The 25353-nt window shown below is 39.5% G+C and overlaps 1 protein-coding gene across 10 annotated transcripts in view; it reads left to right on the top strand.

The window, feature by feature from the left end:
* Positions 1–469: 469 nt before the first annotated feature.
* The window catches only part of SERTM1 (serine rich and transmembrane domain containing 1), a 46268-nt gene continuing 21384 nt past the window's right edge, over positions 470–25353 (top strand). The window contains exons 1-4 of one of the 10 annotated variants that reach the window (XR_004299245.1): positions 470–616; positions 705–1800; positions 3550–3611; positions 22767–25232. Coding sequence is in view for 9 of the 10 variants with exons in the window: in XM_032403158.1 (XP_032259049.1) it covers positions 1389–1800; positions 3554–3611; positions 22767–22800 (504 nt within the window). In the remaining variant the exon portion in view is untranslated. Of the gene's footprint in view, positions 1801–2065; positions 2542–2580; positions 3470–3549; positions 3612–17877; positions 19164–22533; positions 22581–22766; positions 25233–25353 lie in introns of those variants that run through there. The other 9 variants (XM_032403158.1, XM_032403160.1, XM_032403163.1 and 6 more) reach the window with 9 other exon arrangements.

The following is a 25353-nucleotide window of genomic DNA, read 5'->3' as shown; positions in this document are numbered from 1 at the left end:
AGTAAATTTTACAATTAACATTTTCTAGATCATTTATACATGAAATTAAAAAAATAAAGACAAGAGAAGCTTTGCCTCTCCTATTAGTTTTTTAATAGTTCGTGAACATTTGTTACACCAGTTCTAGGCAATTAAGCTCAGGAAATGTCAAGAAAAGACTTACAGATTACTTACTTATTACGAACTTATTTTGTATTGAAATACAATTGGTATATGACAAACCAATGATTTCATGGATATTACTACTTACAATGAGGCTAAGTAAAAATCTAAGGTAAAAGATTGAGTAGAGGGATAGACAGATGTAACAAAACTCATGAAAGTGACATATGAACGAGTCAAATTTAGAATGCAAGCGGAAATGTGTTGGGAGAGAAGCAGGTCTCTGAATCCTCCCCCTCCCCCGCCCCGTTTTTCCATGCAGCTCATTCCACCGCCCCGCATTTTAGATGATACAAAAAGATTCACATAGAAAAGATGAACACAAACCCGTAATTCCTCTGGAGGAGGAAGAGGGAGCGAGAGAGCCTTTGCTCACTTACCAAGGGGGCCTAAGAGTCTCTGGAGAACGACTGAACATGGGCACAACTAGCATAATCCCAGGAGATGGGCACTGGTAAGTAGGAGTATTTGTACAAGTTTAAATGGTCACTAAGACTTGGGCATCATTCTTCTATATTGATTTGCATGATTCATTTTCCTAGCCACAGGTGGACCGGGCTCGGGGTGAATGCAGCAAGACAGGAAGGAGCAAGGGGTAGAGGAAAAGGAGCCATACCAACACTTCACAGGGGCTCAGCCCTTCACCAGGCAAATAGGCCAGAGAGCCAATTGGATTGTTGAATGTCAGAGCAGAAGAGACCGAAGACATCAAATGATCAGTTGAGAAACAGGAATCCAGAGTCTTTAAGTGAAGATCATGGGTCTGATTGGTAACCGAAGTTAGTCTTGTCAGTTAAAGGCTCCCTTCGCAGAGTTCTTTTAAGGTCTATGACTCTCTCTAAGCCAGTTACCCAGTAAGGACTTCTTTGGTTGCCCGTTTCCCTGGCAGTGATGGAACTGCAATCCTATTCATTTCATCTGATGATTTGGCAGAGGATTCAGAGGGGAAAGAAGAGAAAAGCTTGTAAGGAAAGACGTGTGAGGCCAAGCTCAACAGAGGATGGGGCGATGCCCTCATGCAGCTCAGAGCCGAACTTGATGTGATGGACCGGAGCTCCAGGTTTGGAGTGGGGGCTGAGCGGGACTCGTAATAGATGTTTAAGAGGGGAAGAAACTTGGCAGAAAGTAGATGCTTTCACCTGCTGAGAGGTCTGAGTCCCCAAAGAAACTGCACCCCCATGCCCCCCACACACAAAAGTTAACGACACCACACCTGCCTTCCCCAGATGGGGCTCCCTGTGCGAACGCCTCTTCGTCCTCCAGATTTTCCAACACTGGCTCAAGCTCCTCCCTCGCCCGAGAGGGGCTGCTGTCCTAGAGCCAAGCACCAGCCAGAGCAGCGGCTGGGGGGCGGCGGGGAGTGGGCCCGGCTCTTCGCCATTGGTTGTGCGGACCAGAGGGGCGGGGGGAAGACCACGATCCCGCTGATTCCGCGGCCCGGGGCTCACACCCCAGCTGCGCCCGCTGCCCGCCAGTGCGCTCCGGCCCCGCGCCGCACGCTGAGCCCGACATTCCCGCGGACGGCTTCACGGGCGCGGATCGCCGAGACAGGGGCGCCTACGAGGAGCTCAGCGCGGCCCAAACCCCACCCGGGGTGCCGAAGCGCGGCCGGGGAGGTCCGCGCGTCCGGACCCGCAGGTCAGTGAGAGGCTCCCGAAGCCTCCCTCGAGCGGAGGCAGAGGAGTGGGGAGCCGGGGACGCGCGAGGTGCCGAGCTCTGGAGGAGGGCTCGTCCTCTGCGTGGAGCGCCCAGACTCCTCTCCTGGGGCGGCCTCGAGTTCTAGAGCTTCCACTCCCTCCGGAGCCGCCCCCCCCCCCCCCACCCCCGCCCCAGACTCTCCCCGGCTCCCAGAGGTTTGGCTCCTTCTCTGGACTCCCCTGAATCTATCCCCTTTGCGGCCGGCCCCTCCCTTTATGACCCCCAGCAACCTCCGCAGGTCGGCTTTCCCGATGGTCGGGATGACTTCGCTGGGCTACGCAGTGCCCGTGGCCCCGGGATGACCCGCTTCAGTCCCGAACACAGAGCCGGGAGGATTTGCCCTCGCGTCCGCTGTTGCAAAGATTGATTCCTCTGTGCAAGTGTAGACAGTTCTACACTTTGCAGAACGTGTTTCTAGGTGCATTCTGTTTGCTTTTGCCTTTGTGGTATGTGCGGTCATTTCTGTTTTGCGCCTATCTGGGCACTCGCCACGCGCACACTGCCTGCTTTGCAGCTTAATGGTGATAGCAGGAGTCTTTCCACCCATCTTAGTGGCTTCAAATCCAGGGAAGTTTTTACCTGGCGCTGAACACTTGCGTTCCCCAGCGGTGGTTTCCGAGTCCCGGAAAAACCTACTAGAAAACCGCACCAGCTACTGGAATCCTGTGTTTCCCTGTCGAGGTGCGTGGATTATGGGCAAATTGAGTTCTGATTTAGGAGAGAGGTGTGTGATGTGGCCCGCTCTGGGTAGCAGAAGGATCCCTTCACTCACGGAAACATCTGGTTAAGGACCAGGTTGGCGGGCTGTACCTGCGCGCTTTCTGCCGCTGGATGCCTGGGGCCGCCCAGGCTGGTTTGGTGTCAGACTCCGGAGGCAGGGTCTGTTTCTTAACCTTCATTTCCTCTGCCTGTTAAATTTCCTTTGGAAAATTTTTTGCGAAAGTGTTGAAGTACTTAGGTGGTTCTTTGTGGTGGATAGTAGGATCCGATGGCTCTGGACATTCTCAAAGCCATCGCATTTGGTCGGGTCCACGGTACAGGTGCAAAGGGCACGGAATGGGTGGTGATTACGTCCCAGGGCCAACCCGAGAGACCACCGCTCAAGATATTTCTCCTAGGGAGCTTTTTGCTTTAGATTTTTCTAGATTCATTGTCAGCAGCCGATCAACAGGAAAAAAGACAAGATAAGTGATACTCCTTTCTAAAAAGGTTTGCCTCTTAATGCAGTCTTGCTGCCCAATGCACCCTCCTTTAAAAAAAAAAAAAGGTATTTAATTAGCTTATGGTATGCAACTAATCTGAGTGTTTTAGCTTATTTGTAATCTATCTCCTACAGATTCTTAAATCTATTTTGTGACTAAAATGCTTCATTTCGCTTAGAGGCATCTTGCCCCTACCCCCACGGTCTCACACACTTTATAATCAGCACCTAGTTGATCCCTTAATGCACATTGCTTTTTGAAGTGTATATTAGTGAGTCTGCCTTGTAACTGAGTTGCACTGACACCACTCCCACAGGACATGTCCTTCAAATGCTGGGCATTGTGGGGATGGAGAACCATCTGCCAACCTCCAAAGTATTCTGAGAATACTGAGTTCCAGAAAATGGGTGAGGTATTACATTTTTGTGATTTGATTTTGAGGCTTATTATTTGGCTTATGTATTTATTTTTGATTCCTTTACATAAGGCAGAGTGCTCTGAAGAGCTTGACACGAGTTCATGGTTCTCATTAAAGAAGCTTCATGTAAGGTAAGAGCCATTCCCTTTTCCCTGCTGTTATTTCAATTCAACAGATTTTATTGGAGGTCTATGATTAAGAGATAAATAATGGTGTGATGACACGTGGCATCAAATCCATCAGAGGATTTATTTGCAGGTTTCCTAAGAGTTTTTTTTTTTTTAATCAGGGCAGATGAAGGATGACAGTTGATTGGTAAGAATGATTAATCATACTAATCATTAAGTAATGTGGAGTCATACACTTATTCTAAGAATGAAAGAGTAACCCATCACAAGCAAAACTCTCTGATTTGGCCTCTATTCAGATCTAGTCTCAACCCATTTGCTAATATTCCTTCTTCTCTAGGCTTGCTCTTCTCCCTGCACTTGTATTTTAAGGTTTTTTTTTTTAAGCTGTAGACTTTATTTAAATAATTTTATGTTTAATTTGTTGTTAGGGAGAAGCAAAATGTAAAATTATGACTGAATTTTTGTGTTTTGTTCATTTGGGTTTTTTAAATAGTAATTTAAGAACCTGGAAAAATACATTCCTAAAAGGCCCTGACGTCAGGCAGTGGGTAGGTCCCGCTTGTCTGGCTCTTGGCACCCATGAGCCATTCAGTAAACATCTGTTAAATGAAACTAGAAGCCAAAAAGTAGTGTTGCAGAAGAATGCCATTTTCTTCAAATAGACATGTGTGGAGCTTATTGTATTATCATATTACTATGTCAATATAAATCATCACAGGCTTAACTTTTATTATTATATATTATTATTCTTAATGACAGCTAAAAAATAAAAAGGCTTTAAGGTAGTTAATGGAATAGGGAACCTAATAAAGAAGAAGCTCAAACTAAGTGCATGAGTTCGCAGGATTCCTTTTAGCTAACAGAGGTACCTAGAGAAATCAAGCCACAGGCTTAGGTGCAGAAGTCCATGATACATGCACATGTGGACCAGCCTTTGATTTAGAACTCAGGAAGTCTATCTGTGCATTCACTGACCATTTCAGATACACGGTAGGAGGAGAATGAGCCAAGTTCTGGGACCCCTTCAGTTCTGATTCTGATTTGTGGCAGATGGGTCCATGGTATATAGTGTTCTGAGTTGCTCAGGCTCAAGACACAGAATGCCTCTTTCAGGAGTTCCTAATGTATAGGATCCATGCTCCTGTACACATTTGGAACCAGGAAATAATCACTGTTTAGTCTAAGTTTTTTTGGCAACAACAATAACAAAAAATGGAGATTCTGAATATCCAAGTAGCCCTATACAAGTTATAGTATCTCTAAGCATGAAATGGCACAACCCGGCCAAAACAGTGACAGTATTTCAAAGCTCTGAATTCATATCAGGAATAGGATAGACTGTCATTAATATTTCCTGAGTTCCTAGCTTCTAAATTCTCATCTATTAAGTTATATGGGAAATCAGTCAATCCAGATTTATAATTTGCATTATGAGCTTGATTGTTGATGCCACTGATGTTGATATTGTTGATTGTTTGATATTGTTATAGACAATAGTGAGAGGGTATGGAAGTTGTAAGCCTCTAATACTTGTTAAACAGGGTAACTTATGGTAACAGACCTGAATACCATTTTTGATGGGAAACAAAAGGATAAGATGGCTTAAGAACCTGTTTCAAATTCAGAAAGACAGGAAGATGACTTACACCCCAGTTAAAACATTAAGACAATTCATTCAACACATAGATTCACTCCTCAGGGAAAGCCAAAATAGCAGCTTTCCTGATTAATTTGACACATTAGTCTGGTACTGATTAGAACTGCCTGGTAATCTATTAACTATTGTCAATTAAACTGGTTTGGTTCTTACTGAGTTTCAATTTCCCTGTGCCAGGATTATAGCAGCTGGATCTACTCTTCTCTTTTCTTAAAGAAAACATTCACAATAGCCCATAAAATGCAACTATAATACAAAGAGTGGTTAAGCCCTACTGGGCAGATTGACTTTCTTTATCTCAGCCAGAGAGTCTTTTTTTTTTTTTTTTTAAGATTTTATGTATTTATTTGACAGAGAGAGAGAGCACAGGCAGTGGGAACAGTAGAGGGAGAAGCAGGCTTCCCGCCCAGCAGGGAGTCCGATGAGGGGCTCAATCCCAGGACCCTACCTGGGATCATCACCTGAGCTGAAGGCAGATGCTTAACCATCTGAGCCACCCAGGCGCCCCTCAGCCAGACAGTCTTAAACTTTGAAAGAGGAGGTATATATGAACCATTTCAAAGGTTTTGTTAACTATATGCAGTACAAAAAAAGGAGGAGGAGGAGGAGGAGTGGGGATGGGGGGAGGGAAGGAAGAGGGGGAGGAGAAAGAGTTCTGGGCTTAAAAACCAGTTGCATTTTCACTACATATGCTCTTATTAAATTTTATTTCTATTTTTTCTTTTTTTTTTTTTTTTAAGATTATTTATTTGACAGAGAGAGAGACAGCGAGAGAGGGAACACAAGCAGGAGGAGGGGGAGAGGGAGAAGCAGGCTTCCCGCTGAGCAGGGAGCCCAATGTGGGGCTGGATCCCAGGACCCTGGGATCATGACCTGACCCAAAGGCAGCTGCTTAACGACTGAGCCACCCAGGCACCCCCTTATTTCTATTTTTTCTAATGAAAACACCTTTATTGGTTTTTTTTCTGATTATAAAACAATATATTTTCTTTGTATCAAAATTCAGATACATGCACAAAATAGGATGTAAACAAACCTACCCACATCACCTGCTAACAAAAACTGTTAACTTGGTGCATAACCTTGTTTAGTTTAGTTTTCTTTTGCATGCCTCTAAAATTGTATATGTGTGCCTAGTAGTAGTAGCAGTGCTATAGTAGTTGTTTTACAAAAATGGAATCATACTATGCACTATTCTGAAGCTTACTTTTTGACTTAGCCATACATGTCCAGCATCTTTCCATATTAGAAAATGTCATCTTTTTTATTATATCAGAATCGTCCATTGCATGACTCTTCTACCATTTAACCAATCCTTGACTCATGGACATCTTGGTAGCTCCAATGTTTAGCTACAGAACACATCTTTGTGCATGTGCCTTTTAAACTTGTCTGATTTTTTCCCATGGGGTAAATTATCAGAATATAAATAATATTGTTAGCCTACAGTACCATACATTTTTGGATGAAAAGGGAAGCACTCAAATAATTCATTCAACAAGTAGTAGACATTCCTCGCTATGACCGAGAATATCTTTTATATGCCTGGCACATGATATTTTCTGCCCTTAAAAAAAACCATTTTTTATTGATGTTTAACATTCTTTTAGAGAAGTACACAGTCGTAAGTATATAATTTATGATTCATGTGTTCAATTTGAAAACACCCTTGTAAATGGAACCCAGTTCAAAAAATATATATTTACTAATACTCTCCTTGATGGCCTTCATATACCTTGGCAACCTGTCATTCTAACTATTCCTCAAGAGAAGGTCCTTGGTGAGCTTGTTGACCTCAATTTTCATCAATCAAGTGCATGATTAAGGGCACTGTGACTTTTAGAGTGACAGAGGAATACTGACAGGTTCTCAGACCTTCAAAAGGACTTCTTGTCAACAAAGTTGGTCTGCTTCACTGGAATCAGTTTCTGAGATCTCTCCCTCTGTCCCCTGTCTCTTTATTAACCTTATCAGTTTTGGTCTCAGATTTGGACCCTGTGTGGCACATATTTTGATTCATATGATGAATTAACCTCTGGATAACAAAAGAAACCGAATAACATGTTTTTCATCTAATTTCTTCTTGTTGGCCACCCAGCTCAGCTCTGAGTATAAAGTGGATTTGGAGCCAGAAAAGGATCCTGAGCTCCTGATCTGTGGTTTTAGTCATCAGCTATCGCCTTCTGCTATCCTTTTCCAGAAGGCGAATAAACAATGACCTTCAAAATTTAATTTACTTAACTTTTAGAGACTTCAGTTTCCTGGTTTTTAAGGACTTCTAGCTACCCAATTCTATGAAAAAATGTTTTCCTTTTATGATTGCTTATTTAATTTTTGTTTTGGTATTTTTTGATTTTTTTTTAATAGTGGAAAGTTAATATTGAGAGAGACCATAGGGAAAGAAGGAATAACTTAAATACATGATAAATGTTTTAAGTCAGTTCCAGAATGAATGAAAAGAAAAAAAAATTGCTTCTTTTGTGCTCATGTGTTTTCATTCCTTTTATTATTTTTCTAAGAAGCTGAGGTCTGGATTAATTTCCTAGCACAATACTGCTTAGGATATCACCGTTCATATCATCATGGCTATGATCTAGATGAAGTGCTATTCAAAGTATGGTCCATTCACTAATGCCAGCCCTTGAACTGTTAGTTACTCACGCACCATGAGATACAGAACTTGAGCCAGAATATAAATCAAATAAGGCACTAAGCACACTTTGTAGTTTAGCTGACTTTTTTTTTTTTTTTTTAAGCAAGATATTCTGGGTACAGGAAGCAGTGCTTTACAAGTTCCTCATCTCACAAGGACTCATAACCCACATATTCCTGAGGGAGGCAAATGGCTACTTTGAGTAGCAATGATCTCCAGTGTGGGGCTTTGTAATTAAATTGTGAAATTTATAAAAATGTAAACATTTTCCTTTTCTATGCTGATTTTCTATTGAATTTTGTTTCGTTCTGTTTCAGTTTCTTTGGAGGGGAGGGTGAGTTAATCCTCGAGATAGAGTGACTAACATTAGAGTACCATGGCATAGAATGTTCCTGAATATCATAAATTATAATAGCCTGTGGTGATTGGAAAGCAGTATTGTCCTTGACCCTTTTTATCTCTACAGATGAGCACAGTGCCAAGGATTGTGATTATAAGGGACTTAGTAATTTTCAAAGGAGGGATTATCATGAAGTTTAACTTAAAGAACAATTTAAATTAAAAACAACAAATTCTGGGTTGCCTGGGTGGCTCAGTCAGTTGAGCGTCCAACTCTTGATTCAGGCTCAGGTCATGATCTCAGGGTCCTGAGATTGAGCCCCGTGTCAGGCTCTGGGCTCAGCACGGAGTCTGCTTGTCCCTCTCCTTACCCCGCTTGCAGTCTCTCTCTCCCTCTCTCTCTCAAATAAATAAATAAATAAAATCTTAAAAAACAAAAAACAATGTATTCTGTTTCACATCTAGTCAGGTCTTCATTGACTATGGTAAACTCTTATAATTTTTGTTGTGCTCTTCAAAATACGTTTGCAACAACTCCTCAGCTATGTTCACAGTAATGAATTTCAATATTTATAGTGGATCCCTCCATCCTTTCCTTGGTTATCCCAGTGGATACTTGACTAAATAAAATTTTTGTTGAAAGACACAGTTGCTTGATAAAAAGTATGCTCAGAGTTTGCTCTGGAATCTGAAACTATAAATTTTATTGCCATAACTAAAATACTTATAAAATTTAGGGTATGTTCATCATTATTCTTTAATACTGAGTACTTATCCTTTGAGTAATTGATATGATTTTATATGAGATCATTTATTTATTCATTCAATAATTATTGTGCATCCCAAAGTAGAACAAATATGGAATACCTCTCCAAGAAGCTTCAAATTTCTTCATTCCTTTACTCTTTTATTCATGAAACAATCCAACAAATGCTTATTGAACATCTTTGTATAAGACACCGTGCTGGTTCATGGTTATATAAGATGAGTGAAATGGTAGTCCTCTGTTTTAGAATTTCATAGTCCATCAAAGCTTTAGGCCAACAGGTAAACAAATATAGTAAGTATAATAAAATGTGAGAGATGCTAGTGTAAAAAGGTACAGAAATTAGGGCGCCTGGGTGGCTCAGTTGGTTAAGCGACTGCCTTCGGCTCAGGTCATGATCCTGGAGTCCCTGGATCGAGTCCCGCATCGGGCTCCCTGCTCGGCAGGGAGTCTGCTTCTCCCTCTGACCCTCCCCCCTCTCATGTGCTCTCTCTCATTCTCTCTCAAATAAATAAATAAAATCTTTAAAAAAAAAAAAAAAGGTACAGAAATTATTATGAGAATGCAGAGAAAGGAGCCAGAAATTTGCATAGAGAAAGTGGGTGGGGATTTGTGTTATGAGTGAATAAATAGATGAGACAGAGGACAGAAAGTTTGAGTAGAGTCTTGAAGAATGAACAAATTGGGTTTTGGGTGGAATTAGGGAGAAGACATGTACAAATATAAGGATTAAGCATACATATTTAAAAAAAAAAACTTTGGGAAATCGAGAAAAATTTGATTTGCTTGGACCATCAATCTTTGGAACAATGGGAAAAAAATGAGACTGGAAAAGTAGCATGTGGCCAGATTAAAAGGAACATATAGCACAGATAATATAAGGAAAGGTCTTTCAGATTTCTTACTCAAGATGGTCACTATAAAAAGTGTATGTGCAATAGACTCTTGCATGTAATAGTGATTTTTTATCACCTTCCTATACATAGTTAACAAATATTTATTGAATGAATAAATGAATGCACAAAAAGATACAGTTTTTCGTAACCAAAGGCAATACCACTGTCCCATTAATTGTATAATTACTTGTTTTTTCCCATTAGGAGTAACAAGTTAGTCTTAATATAGCTTTACTATCTCTCACTTATTCCCACTTGAAGCCATTTGTGTATGTTTAAGTGACAGCTGGTCAGGACTGTCCTTACATGTAGCACCTCATCATGCCCCAGCTTGTTAGGGAATTTGTTTTTGGCTGTACCAGTAGCTAATTCTCATCCCTTTAAACCTCACTCTTGCATGAAATTAAAGCTAACCAAAACATCCTCTACAACCCTCTTTTTCTCACAGTGCCATAAGGGGGTTTCAATATATTACATAGACAATTCAGGTTTATTCAGAATTTGACTTCTTTATAGTCAATTTCTTGAATACCCAGCATAACCTCTGCTGTCATCGTACAGTAAGATTTTATGTCAGGCAGTAGAAGGTAGATTAGGCTTAAAACAACAAGTGCATTCATTGTTTCCAGCAAGGGGTGAAGGTGCTCACCCAGTTCACCTGGTACTGAAGCTGCCCTATACTTACACAATTATTGCAGCAGAGGGAAGGGACGTGGCAAATTTCACACTGGGTCTTACATTTTCTACCCAGAAGTGACATGTCACTTTTCCCAAATTTCACTGGCCAAAACAAGTCATCTGGCCACCCTAAATTCAGAGGGGATGGGAACATGTAATCCTACAACATGCCTGGAAGAAGAAGGAACAGCAGAAACACGCAAACAGCATGAATGACCACAAGTCTTGAAATTATCCCTCTTTTACCCTGGAGAGAAGGAACGTAATGAACATAGAGCATTTGGAGACATAGGGATATAGATTTGAATTCCAGTCCTGCCTCTAAGTGGCTGGACGACCGTGGAGTAAGCTTTTAAATTCTCTGATCCTTAATTTTCTCATCTATTAAAGAAAGATCTGTTAAAGAAAAATAATAACTACCTTAAAGAGCTGTGAAGATTAGAGAAAATACACATGCACCATGTGTACACATGAACACACATACAAAACTAGTATATGCTTTTATTTAATAAATACTGGCTACTGTCGTTCATGTTGTTAACTACTGTTTCCCCAAACTGTTGTGCTGGACATTCTTTCTCCTACATAACATCCTGGGCATACTACTGCCTATCACATTCTGAAGATATTACCATTCCACAATGATGTGGGGATGCTCCTGTCACCTTTCTTTCCCCTCTACTTCCCACAACTTTTCTGGCATGATATGGCCCCTACATCCCAGCCCACACCATTAAAATAAAAGAGAATTAAAGACTAGATATAAGAGTAGTGGGTGACATGTGAACATGTGTTTCTGACCAAAGCTAAGTGAATAAAAAACACAGAGCCGACAACCTTAAGGGTAAGGTAGAGAGCTCCACTCTGATAAAGGACAAAGTCAGTTAAATCTCATATAAGAGATACTCATGGTTTCCTTGAATAAAACTATATTTATTTATATTTTTAAAAGAATATATAACTATTTCAGTAGTCTGTTTACTATAAGTAATTCCTAATTATTTCTCAATTTCACCTCCTTATATTTTTTAATAGATTCTATTTATTTTATTTTAGAGAGAGAGAGGGAGGGAGGGGGAGTGTATGGGGGGGGGGAGGAGAAGGGGAAGCAAGAATCTCAAGCAGACTCCCCACTGAGCACAGGGCCAGACTGACGTGGGGCTTGATCTCATGACTCTGAGATCATGATCTGAGCTGAAACCAAGAGTCAGACGCTTAACCCACTGAGCTACCCAGGCACCCCCACCTCCTTACATTTTTAAGTTTACCACATTCTGGGAGAATTTGAGCCTACACTTGTTTATTGCTTCCCTTTTGTCTTTGACAGATTCTCGTCTTGAGTTGTTATCTAAAATGACAACAAGCTGCTGAGGACTTGGTTTCCTCCCACACTTGATAGCCTGCCATATCATTTTGTTCCATGTTACAAGGAACATGTAGACATTCTCTTTGTTAGCCAGACTTTTGAGTTTACTGTATCGCCTGAGAGAGAGAGACAAACAAACAGAAAAAGAGAGAGATAGAGAGCATTAAGGCAAGCTCTGCTATTTGATTCACACCAAGAATTAGCAGGACCATGGGAAATCCCACATGGGAATATGCTTTCCTGATGAAGGACATAATGGCCTGTTCCGTCCCCTGCCCTCCCTGGTGTACCTGGAAATCCTGGTAGATGAGTAATTTCAGAGCCGTAAGAGAGCACTTTGTCTCCTTATAGGATTGGTGTTTTACGTAACCTCTGTCTAAAATCTGACTCATCTGGTACTCATCATTTTAGGGTACCTACCTATATTTGCAGCCATATAATTGTTGATGACTGGCAAAAGCACTATTAATATCAGTGTCCTCCATTTTTTCATTTGTAGCTGCATTTTGCATGATGATTCAATTTCTAAATTGTTCATTGGCCCCTATTTCATAAAATACGGACCCTGGACTATAATAGAGTTCTTGTGGTCTGGCTTAGCATCTTGCCACACTAGAGGACTCACCCAAACCAGGATGATCAGGGAGGTGGCTGCTGGTTTAAGAGATGTAAAGGACTGTAAGTTCTTTGATGTGCGGAACTTACTGTTTGAAGCCTGTTTGACACTTGCTGCCTAAATAGTCTCCCACTTGTACTTTAGTTTATTTGCTGCCATTGTTTCCTGCAGTCCGCGTGTAGAATCTGGGCCTCACTGACTACTGTGGGCTCCCACTGGGCTTCCCTGGAGTCCAACTGATTTGTTCTGTTAGAAAACTACTCGTGTGCCTGAGGGCATTATGCTAGACAAAATAAGTCAGAGAAATACAAATACCATAGGATCTCACTTATATGTGGAATCTAAACAAAACACAACAAACCTGAAGTCAGATATAGGGAACAGACCAGTGGTTGCTGGAAGCCGGTGATGAGGGCCTGGGTGAAATATGTGAAGGTGTTTAAAAAGTACAAACTTCCAGTTACATACGAAGTAAGTCATGGGGATATAGTGTACAGCATGGTGACTGTAGTCAATAATACTGTATTATTTATTTGAAAGTTGCTAAGAGAGTAGATCTTAAAATTTCAAATCACAAGAAAAAAATTGTAACTATGTGAGGTGATAGATATTAACTAGACTTATTGTGGTGATCATTTTGCAATATACACAAATATCAAATCATTATATTGTGCACCTGTGTGATAATTGTGATTTATAATAAATATATATTCCGTCTTCCTCTCTGTTTTTGGCATCCTAGGAATTTCCTGCCTGATGAATGGCACAACGTGTCTTTTGTTATGTTAATGAGGTGACTTTGAACCACACCTAATGGTGGGGGCTCATTGTTAGAGGAACCCACCTTGTGATTAGAGGGTTGGAACTTTAAGTTCAACAGGAAGGGGAGGAGAGAAGGGAAGGAGGTTGAATCAATCTCCAGTGATTGATGATTTAATCAGTTATGTCTATGTAATGAAACATTAATAAAAACCCAAAAAGACAGGGTTCAGAGAGCTTCTGGGTAGGCCAACACATGGACATGGTGGGAGAGCGACACACTTAGCATGGAATCTCCGTGCCCTTTTCCCATAGCTTGCCTTATGCATCTCCTCTGTCTGGATATTCCTGAGTTATATCCTTTTATAATATACTGGTAACCTAATAAGTAAGATGTTTCTCTGAGTTCTGTGAGCTGCTCTAGCAAATTAATTGAACTGGAGGAGAGGGGCTTGGGAACCTTTGATTTATCCCCAGTCAGAAACACAGGTAACAACCTGGGGCTTAGGATTGGTGTCTGAAGTGTGTATGTTGAGAGGCAGGGTCTTGTAGGATTGAACCCTCAACCTGTGGCATCTGATGCTATCTCCCAATAGATAGTGTTAGATTTGAGTTGAATTGTAGAACACTCAGCTAGTGTTCCTAGAATTGCTTGTTGGTGTAGAGAATGGCTCCTAGTCCCGCCTCACAAATTGAAATTGCTATCAGAACCTATTTAATCTGAAACTAATATAATGTTATATGTCAATTATATCTCAATTAAAAACAAAAACAAAAAGAAAACTATTCTCTCTTGACCCAAGATGTCTCCAAAGTCCTTATCTTTGGGTATTTCCACTATAGGACAGATGCCCATGGCCACTTCTGAAGATGACTGATGATATAAGATGAACATAATTGGATTCCATGATTCTGGAGGTCCATATTGAGATTCAGACCAGTGAGTGATAGCAGCAGTGAAGTCATGAGTAAGGCTGGCTAGTGAGTCACCATTCCTGGTCTTTAGGTAGCATCTCCCACAACCATGGATCCAGTTTCCTGGATATATTAAACTTCCTCTAACTCATCCTCTCATGCTTCACCTCTGGTACCCATGGCTTAGTGGGCATAATGAGCTGATGGTAGCAGCAAATAGTTGAGCTTTTCCAGTGCTGTTGGAAAGATTCCTTTGAAGAATCAGGCTTCTATCATTGTGTTTCTTTAGAAGCTTCCAACATTTTAGCTGATTTACTGCATATTATGCCAAGCATATTTTCTTTTCTTTTTTTTAGATTTATTTATTTATGTATTTGAGAGAGAGTGTGTGCATGGGGGCAGAGAGAGAGAAAGAGAGAGTCTTAAGCAGACTCCACACTGAGCACAGAGCCCAATGCAGGGCTCGATCTCACGACCCTGAGATCATGACCTGAGCCAAAACCAAGAGTCAGACATTTAACTGACTGCACCACCCAAGCACCCAAGCATATTTTCTTAACATCCTTGGGGATAAGTCATTTTTTCCCCAACTTATATGTTGAGAAATTCCAAATCTACTGAAAAGTTGCAAGAATAATAACAACAGACACCTATATATTCTTTAACCAGAGTAACCAATTGTTAACATTTTGACATATTTGCTTTATCATCTTTCTGTATATGTATGTAAATGTGTGTACTGTTTTTTTTGGCTGAAACATTTGAATGTTAGTTGCTGACATAACACTTTATGGCTACAAAGTTCAAGATGCATTTCCTAAAAATAACATTCTCCTATATCAAACTTAGGGAATTTAATATTTACATAATACAGTTATTTAATGTGTAATGTATATTTAAATTTCCCCAGTTGTCTTAATATTGTCCTTTATAACAAAGCTGTTTTTTCCTTTAATTGGCCCAAGAATCTTGCATTGCATTAGATCTTGAAATCTGCCTTCTAATTCTTTTTCTTAGTATTCATCTGACTCCTAAATCATGTAATATGGCCAAAACTGAATGTATCCAACACAGCCTGTGTAAGCTGCCAATTACTAATCATTCTTTTTAAATATCCATTTTACTGTGGAAAGCATCATCATACTTTGACTGTTAGCCATTGAGGACTGGAAAAACGAGAGAACTTATTTAGCAAAATTCATATGTATATATTATGCTAAACACTGGGCTAATATCCAGAAGGGATGGGCAATTCACACACTATGTAATCAACTAAGGTTCTATTTGTAGTTATATTATGAGGGACAATGGTTCATTAATTCAAGTAAATGCTGTGCCTTGATTAAAAATGTCATCACATAGAAGACTCTGTGAGCTGGAGACTTAAAATGCAAGACCTAAAACATTTATATACATTTGTGATATTCCAATCTATTCTTAAGGAACAGACTATAAAGCACCTTATTTGAAACAAATACATGACTGTAGTTGTCAATAAAGATAGATATGAATAGTAGCTTGCTTAATTAATTGCTAATACTGAAGTTCTTTTCAGACAACCTATGTCATCACTATTTTTTTTCAAACTGTACCTGTACATGTGATTTTATGGATAGAGGATGGCTATTAGTCTTTGGCATATTCCTGTGTGCAAAAATAGAGAATTGGATACATTATATAATTTATATTCCTCTCCCCGCTGCCTCAACTATCAAGATATTTTAAGTAGAGATGAAGCTTAGGGTTTAATTTATGGAGTGAATGAAATATTTACTGTATATCCATTCTTATAAATTGAAAGTTTATGAGATGAGGAGAATTTATAAGAAAATGTATACAAAACAGTAACAGGCATTCATAGAAACATGCAAACAGAAAGGTCCTCATTAAACACATTAGCTTGGGTGCCTATAGGAGACAGAAGAAAATGGAATGAGGAATCAAGATAAAGAGGAATCAATCATGACAATAGGCTATGAACTGAGGAATATATTTAAAGAGGGAGGTAGCAGTAGAAAACAAAAGTATTGTTAGGGAGTAATACAATATCATGTTTTCCTCTGATTATAGTGAATGGCGTCGTGGCCCATGGCTGCCCACTTCTGAGGAATCTGCTTAGATTTAGAGTGGACTTCATCAAATGGCTGCTGAGAAACCAAATTTCCGGGCTCTACCCTGTTCTCTTAGACAGCAGTTTTAGAGGAATCCAAAGTTCCCTGGCACCTGAGAGTAGACTAGAGATACCTAGTGGTCTACATGTAAAGGTTTAAAGAAAATTGTAGTAATCACAAAATTAAGTTTATAAGAACAAAATCTTTCCCAGTGTCATACTCTATGAGCAGTTTCTGATTAGACAAAAAGTATATTGAATATAAATTATTTTAACTGCAGAGGGAGAATGAGAGACAATGGAAAAGGAGAAAACACCAATCCATTCTTCTACCAGAGCATGGTTTAATGAGAATTTTTAAAAAAATGTGTCTAGCCTTATTAAAAATAAGTAAGATTTTTTGTATACTAGTGCTATGATTTAACCAATTCTAGCTGCTCCAAGAATAACAAATGTTTTTCTTACTACACTTGTAACATACTGGAAATGATCAGATTCGAGTGGAGGGAGAGAAATGACCTGAAAGCCCTTACTAAAAATACTGTAACATCTTGAAAGGCCAGTCTTGCTTCTTACCTTCTTTCTTCCACACTGATTCATTTTGACCTTGCCTATGTTCTTCAAGTCATTATTTCTCTGGCTATTTGCTTTTTCTTTAAAGGAAGTGTTTAAACCAGTGACCTTTCCTCCCGCTCCCTAAAAGAGATTTTTATTGTTCTGCTGCTTCTTAAACAGCTCCTGTTTCCTTCAACCCTCAGGTTGATACTTTTCTCATTTTGATTTAGACTCATAGTGTTAGCCAAGAGGGGTCCAATATCCCCAAAAGGTAGGACAGAGCCCTTCCTGGTCTTTTCTAAACATCATAAAAGAATCATGAAAATGCTGTGCCTACACCTGGCTTTGTATTTGACCTGTTTTTTAAACAGAACATCATCCATTTAAATTATCTTATTCTAAAACAGTGTCATTCTTAAATAATTATCCTTCCTAAGGCAGTGTTTTGGACATAAAATCTTCACATTGAATATAAATGTAACACAAATTTATTAAGACTAATACTTTGATTTTTCCAGAAAAGCAGTGATATATAAATGCAAGGGAGGTTATATCTACAGTTACATTTGAGGTTGTACAAGATGGATGGCCAGTCATTTTCATATCCCCTTTTGAAATACTTTCTTGTGTTTGAGACTTTTTTTAACTTCACTCAGTACACCATTTTGTGTATTAAGAAAGGAATATTCTGAATATTTTGTGAATTATAGCTTATGTGGATAACTAATTTTTAAAGAATTAAGACCAAGTAATTGATCTAGCATAAAAGCATTCTGAGTATAATTTAGTTATTTTGCTAAGGAAATCTTTTACTGGGCCTGAGGGTAATCCAGATAGACAAAAGTCATCACGGGGGTAGAAAGATATAGGAGACTGGTCTGAATCCAAAGCAACGTAATGACCTATCCTAGAAATGGATTTTTAAAATATTTTAAGATTATTTTTTAGCTGATACTAAGCTATTACTTTGTCATTTTTAAAATTTTCACCAAAATACAATGAAAAAACTCTGAATTTATTTTCTGATCATTCATTTGAACAGTGGGTAAAGAGAAGTGTTAATTTTAATTTTTTGTCTTACATTATCCAGTTTAGATCCATGACTTCCAGTGTATTATTCAGACTCTTCATCTTCTGCATTTCTTCTCATAAGATGGTACTCAATTCAATATTTAATAACAGATAGACTCAGTTTATTTCCTTACTTGATTTTATTTTTTATTGGACTGTTACAGGGAATCAGAAACAGAATTCACATACAATTCTACTCTCCTAAAACATTATACTGATAAGTAAGAGCAGTTTTCAAATACATGGATGGCTGAATCATCTTTGAGTAAGGATAGCACATAAGATAATAAACTTTATTTTCATTATTGCAAGCCCAATGGGTAAGTGTTTGCCATTGACTGCAAGTGACAATTTACATTTAGAAATTGTGGGAAGTATGTATGTCAGCACCAACCTTCTCTCATCAGCCAAAGAAAAAGCATTAAAGAGAGAAGATAATTGTGTAAATGGTAAAGGAGTAGCTTGAGATCTCATATAAAGCATACTATTTTCTAAGTAGAACTAAAAACAGCTTTGCTTAAATGTGATAAGGTCCCTACTAGATTTTGGAAATGGTAATTTCTACGTGTCCTACAGAGAAAGAGATCCAATATATTATAATATCAAATTTTATATTTGTAGACAGAAACAAGCATTTTACCATGTCATATTAATACTTTATCTGTCAAATCATTACTAATGGTTTGGGAGGACAGCCTTTTGGAGAATGACAGCAGGACTTGATAATGATAAAATGTTGATTCGACATCCTAACAGCCAGGGCACAAGGCAACAAAGCGGCTTATCCCAGTTTTCCACAACAAAAAAACCTTTCAGATAGCTGTTATTCACATAGACACGTATTTGAATAAAGGTCAGAAAGTCAGAAATTGCTGTGCCAGATTTGACGCTGACTGTAGGCTTAGTTTTATACACCATTATTTTATAGACGACAAAGCCATGGCATAGGCCGCACGCACACACTGGCCACCAGAGGTCTTGCAGTGCCTGTGTGAGCAGACTCAGAGATGGGGTCTGTCAGCTCTTTTTCCTTTTACCAGGCATGAAGGTGTACGTCAGAGAGTATGCTTTTGTTCTTCTAAAACTTCACAATTCTCATCATCACCCCATGGGAAGGAAAGCTTCCATTCTCAGGCATGGTGCTGAGTGTCGTGGAATCAGAGACCCCCAGGTTTGCCTCTAAACTGTCTCTTCATTTCTCCACCTCACTGGGCTCATGGAGACCTTCCATGTCCACTCTTCCTCACTTCAGTGGTGACTGCCTTTTGTAGATTTCTTCCCAGCACAGGTTTTTATTCCAAGAGACAAAGGGAAAGCAGCTGACCGTGAACCAAAACATTTACACAGATCCTCATTTATAATGTTGTGATCCAGCTGTCTCATTTTCCTTTCTCAAAAATCACTTTCTGAGGATGGCTCAGAAAAAAGCGTCATCATGCCCACGTGGTTTTAGGTGCCATCGAAATGGCAGTACTCTAGTGCTGCCCTGACACAGGTCAAGGCTATGCATTTAAGATGAAGTCTCTCTCTTCTTTTCTTTAAACCTAATCTGTTTGGAGAAACAGCCCAAGAAGCATTATCTTGAAACATACTTGTTTGATTTCATTTTCACAGCGCCATTTTTGGCCTCATTCACATGGTCACAAGTCCTGAACACGTACAACTGGCCTCATCCTGAACATTATACAGACTGTCAAAACGTTCAGCAGAGAGAAAGAGGATTTATCAGTTTTTAAAAATTCAGTAAGAAAGTGAGAATCAATGCCATCAAATTAAAATGATCTCTAACAGTGCATATATTCTGTTGTTTCAAAGTAGAACAGTGAAATGAAATTTGCGTATCTGTCATTTAAAATTACAACATATTCTGGAAATGATATTAAATCTGAAATACTGGGAGGAGAATATTTAAAGAAGAAAATATTTAACTGAGAAATGTCAAATAATGACACGAGCTTTCATTTGTTCATTTCCACCATTCTTCCAAGACCACTTGGAACATCAGATGCTTTCCCCAAATCTTCTTAAGTCTCATTTCCATAGACCACTGAGGCTCAACAGTGGGCCTTTTGTCTGAAAGAAGGAGATCCTCAGGATGTGAAAAGTATTCTTGGAATATTTACATGTAAAGAAATGCCTTTGTTTTAACAAGGCGTCTGGTAGCCAGTTGTGAGTTCTGCCACTAAATTGCTGATACTCTCGTGACACTGTCTGTGCCTCCAGCCCCACCCCCAGAAAATGACAGATTTGGGTAGTGAATCCAATTCCAGCTGAATCTGTGACCTGCACATGCCAGAACTGTAGGACTAGCAGAGACTTGGAAAGTTCCTCTAGCCTTTCTAAGCGTTCGGAAGGAACTGTCTACTGGGATGGCCTTTTATAATTTTCTAAGGATGCTTATGGAAATGTTCTTATAGCCTAGCTCAGGACCTCTTAGCGAGGTAGGAAAGGTAAATGTTAATGGGAAGACTGAAAAATCAAGACTAAACTGTGAGCTAGTCCAGAGTAAGTAGCAGATAGGAACTAATGACGCAAGTCTTCATAATTTTCCTCTTCCCATTACAGTTGAGAAAACTAAGAACACAGTTCAGGCGTGGAGTCTAGTCCCTCCTCTGTCACTGTCTAGCTGTGTACCCTGAGTAAATCATGTCTTTGTGGCTCAGTTTCCTCAAGTGAGAATAATAATTCCTGCTCTACCAAGGAGCTGTGAGGAACACACAAAATGCACAGTCCCTTCTTCACCCATGCTAGGAAAAGAGGATGTAAAATCCTTACTACTCAAATGATAGGAAAATTGAGACCAGATGGTACAAGGAGTTAGGATGAGCAGAAGCCCAAAGTCCTGGGCTATCTTCTAATGAGATATTTCTTTTGTCAAATCAATTAGCTTATTTGTCTCTCAGTTTCCTCAGCTAGACTTAGGAGGTCTTTCCAGAATAAAGAATATTTCTTTCTATTCAGCCCATAAGGTTTCCATCCTAGTTTTCTCTCCTATACATCATGCTGCCTCTGAAACTCTATTTTCCCCAAAGATGAATGGCTGAGACATTTACATGCTATAAAAAGGCAAGGGATTGCCAAATCAGTGTGACACATTTGAGTCCCACTGTGATTCTCTCTCTCTTTTTTTTAAGGATCGTTAGGAGCCTGTAGCAGCCTAATGGAATTAAAATCACCAAGCAAAGCATAATGAGGAGTAGGAGTCAAATTATTTTAGGAACTACTAAGACACTGTATGTGGCCTACTCAGAGGAATTCACTAAGATCATTAGCCTGCATGACACCCAGCAGGGACAGCCATCTCAGAAGTGTCCCCTCCTTCCCAGGGATCATTAATGCTGCTCAGCTCAGACCACAGCGGCCAGTGTCAGCCCCTCAAAGAATCAGCCACTTAATTAGATCTGGAGAACAGAAGGGAAAGGCAAGTTTTCAAGGTAAAATGCAGGGCAGAGTTTAGGAAAAGGGAAAGCCAGGGGCAGAGTGGATCTTTTCACATTAGCATTTTACTACATCTGACATAAGGAGATACAAAATTTTACAACAAACGGATTGAATGCCATAAAGAGCTAGGAAGAGCATCTTTTCTGGACTTGAAGAGTCATCCGCCCGGAGGGATCATCCTCCCTCAGGCTGCATTCCTCGCCCCCATGTGGACTTAGTGGGCTGGAGGCCCAGGCAGAAACTGGCTGTGACTTTTCCAGTGATGGAGGAGAGGGTGTCTGAGACACACTGCACCCACACTTGGAGCCTGGGGAATCATGTGGTATCCCGCTTGCTACCTGCCTGTCAGTCTGCTTTGCTTCTGGTGTTCCTCACAGGGACCACGTTAGGAGGGAGAATATGGTGAAGAGCATTCTTTGCCTCCTGGCTGAGAGAAAATTATTCCTTCTCCACACCCATTAACACACATACACACACCATAACCTTATTTTGGCCCAACCCTTTACAATTCACAAAGTGCTTCCATGCCTATTTTCTTGATCCCTGAATAACACAGAGAGGGGATGGGGCAAGTGCTATACATTTCACAGATGAGGAAAGTGAAACTCAGAATAATGTAGGCCATTTGCCCAACATCCCAAAGGTAAAGGGGAATTCAGGCCTCCTTCAAAACTACATCTCATGACAGCAAACCTTGTACTTTCTACCATTCAAAAGGAATCCAACCTTTTTTCTTCTAAATTAATCTGAAGTTTTTTGTTCAGTACTAAAGTATGCAGAACAAGGTACACAGGTAGATCGAAAAGAAGAAACATGAAGAAATGGCCCCACATTTCAAGAAAATGAATTTTTGTAAACAAATTGAATTATAAATGTTCAACAAAAAGCAAACTTACATGTGCGGCGTGATTCTTCAAAAGTGTGGTTAGAGATAAATACTGGCTGGGAAGGTGCTAGTGGGCTGGAGGTGCGCAGAGTTAATATTCTGGAGAAGGGAGGTTTGGCGCTGACTTTTTGGGTCCTATTCTCAGAGCATCTACTTGGAGCATCTGTTGAAATCACAGCAGATGGAGCACATCAAAATTGTATTTTCCTTTTTATTTATTTTAGTTCCTTGGAGAATCCTGGCACCTTAGGTACTGTGGAGGTAAAATAAAAGTTCATTTTTATATCATCATTTGTAATATAATGATATAAACATTATCTATTTCTGGAGAAGTAATTCCGTTCCCTTCCCTTCTTGAAGTGAAAACTAGAAATGAGACTTAAATGTGTTATTTTGCGAATAATGCACTCAGCTGTTTTTTTGTTGTTTGTTTGTTTGTTTTTGCAGTGCCAATGGACACCTGATCCCCTGCTGCCTTTGAAAACCAAGAAGTTTTGTTGTGCTGATTTAACTGCCTACAATCTTTGCTGATGCTATCATAAAAAAAAAAAAAAAAAATGCTGATTCTGTCCTTTTTAACCCCTGTGTGAAACTGACTTTTAACATACTTGTGCATTCTTTGACCCTCCATAAAGATGTCTGAACCTGACTCTTCATCTGTATTTTCGGGTAACGTGGAGAATGGAACTTTCCTTGAGCTATTTCCCACATCCCTGTCCACATCAGTGGACCCTTCCTCAGGCCACCTGTCAAATGTCTACATCTATGTGTCCATATTCCTCAGCCTTTTAGCATTTCTGCTTCTGCTTTTAATAATTGCCCTCCAGAGGCTCAAAAATATCATCTCCTCCAGTTCCTCCTACCCGGAGTATCCAAGCGATGCTGGAAGTTCTTTCACCAATTTGGAAGTCTGTAGTATTTCCTCTCAAAGGTCCACTTTCTCAAACCTTTCCTCATGAAGAAGATGGAAGAATTCCTGAATGCTGCAGCACCCTAGGTTTTCCCTTGCAGGAAGTGTCACATGAACCAGCTGCTTCATGAAAGAAATAACCCCTTTCTTTTGCAACCAATTAGACCTGTTTCTCCTCCTTCACCCCTCATTTCTTGTTCCATTCATGATGCTTTTCATTTGTGAATGTAGGAGTTGATGCTGACTCAGAGAAATGTGTGCAAACCTCGAGGGGCAGAATTTCACACAAACCACCTGACAAATCGGAGCAGACCTCTTCAAGGTGGATCAGTTCATTTCACTCTGTGGGACACCTGAGGCAGAACTTATCTGAGGTTGCCTCACAGTGGGTGCTGGATATGGACTCTTGTACTTCATTTCTCTTACAAAACCGTGAAACCAACTGAGCTAGCAGAAACTGGCAAAATTAAGTCTGAGCTACTCAGAAGATATTCTCCATATTTAAAAGATAAAGTGGAAATGCCAAATTAAAAAAAAAGTCAATTTAGATTTAATGTATAACATTCCTAAAACCGGAGGCAAAATATGCTAAATGTTTTATTTTCACTTTAACAAATGAAAATCATATTAATTGATGAATTAAGTCATCATGGAGAAGTTTTGGAAGAGTTTAACTTTTAATAGCAAGACAAATATGTGTTATGATGCAGTCTGTAATGTATTTTTGCCTCTTGGGTTTTTTTTTCTATCTACGTTATAGTCATAATACCCCTACTGTTGTAGAATTCTTTGTGATAATTGCTGTTACTAAGCGACACACCCTAAGAGACAGCAAGAAGTTTTTATTTTATATTTATACTTTCCATTAGTGGAAATGAAGCATATGGAAAATAGTCACTTAGTTCTGTTTTCTGCAGTAATAACTCCTAGCAGTCATGTTAAGCATGTTCCTTTATTCAGTTTCATAGTCTTATAATTTTAGCGAATTCTGTTAAGGCTCCCAGATGTCAGATGTTTGCTCACTCACATTAGGTTGCAAAACGTAAGTGACTGAATTACTAATATATATGTTATTATATAATCCATGAATGTTACAGGTCTCTGATAATTAGTTGTTCTATGTTAACATAATACTTTGCATTAGAATTCCAGGATGTGGGTTTTTATTAAAAATTGTAGACATTCAAGTTATGTCGCTGCTGGGAGCTTAGTGATCCTGGGAGCCACGATACTGTGGTCACCCAAGCACTGAACTTGGGGGCTTTGTCCATGAAATGAGGCATACATGTGAGCACAGACTTGGAATATGGAAGAAATCAAGCTCCCCCTAAAAACAAAACAAAGCAAATAAACTACAGCTTCTTCAGAGTAAGAATTTTAATTTAATTTTAAAAACAAATGGCCCACAGCATAAACACTGAACTTCGTCAGCCTACGGAGCCCGCCGCATCAACATGCTCTGTCTTCCCATGGCAACTGGATCATTTCTTGTTCAAAACATTTTCTAGTCTTAAATAGTGGAGCTTCAGTACATGCTTTGGATTGACTGTGCAGGCGATACCCTTTAGTAACTCAAATGGGATAAAGAATCGACCATTTTTACAAGGTATATATTTGTCATTCTAAAATGCTAAGAGAGATGATGAGGACTGGTAATGAGGATCTGAAGGTTTCTTTCCTTTTTTTTTTTTTTTTAAATCCATAAGCTTCACTTAAATCAGACCACATTGACCTATTTATATCAAAAATGTCCCCAGACACTGTAAGACCTGCACAGAGTTGCTGTCCTAAAATGTGTAATTAGTGAAAAATTTGCCTCTGCTGCCATTTAAAGCATGGCAGTATGTTGCAGTGTTATATGTAGTGTAAATGTTGGACTAGAAGAACTCCACTATTTTAGATCATTATCAGCAGTCTCTCAATATGTGTGTGTATGTGTGTGTACTAATGTATATATATTTTTTCACACACTCCCAATTAAAAGTTGTGTGAAAGCTACAGGATTACAGAGGCACTTGTGTTATCACTTTTGCTTTTTGATTAATTTTGTGCTACTTTGGTTATTGGGGAAGAAAGGATATGGATACAGTGATTTAAAAAATAATAATAAAGGAGCAAGTTTGC

Source organism: Phoca vitulina, unplaced genomic scaffold (assembly GCF_004348235.1).
Source record: "Phoca vitulina isolate PV1807 unplaced genomic scaffold, GSC_HSeal_1.0 scaffold5, whole genome shotgun sequence".
Lineage (NCBI taxonomy): Eukaryota > Metazoa > Chordata > Mammalia > Carnivora > Phocidae > Phoca > Phoca vitulina.
The sequence above is the reverse complement of the archived record's forward strand: the minus strand, read 5'-3'. Positions and strand labels throughout refer to the sequence as shown.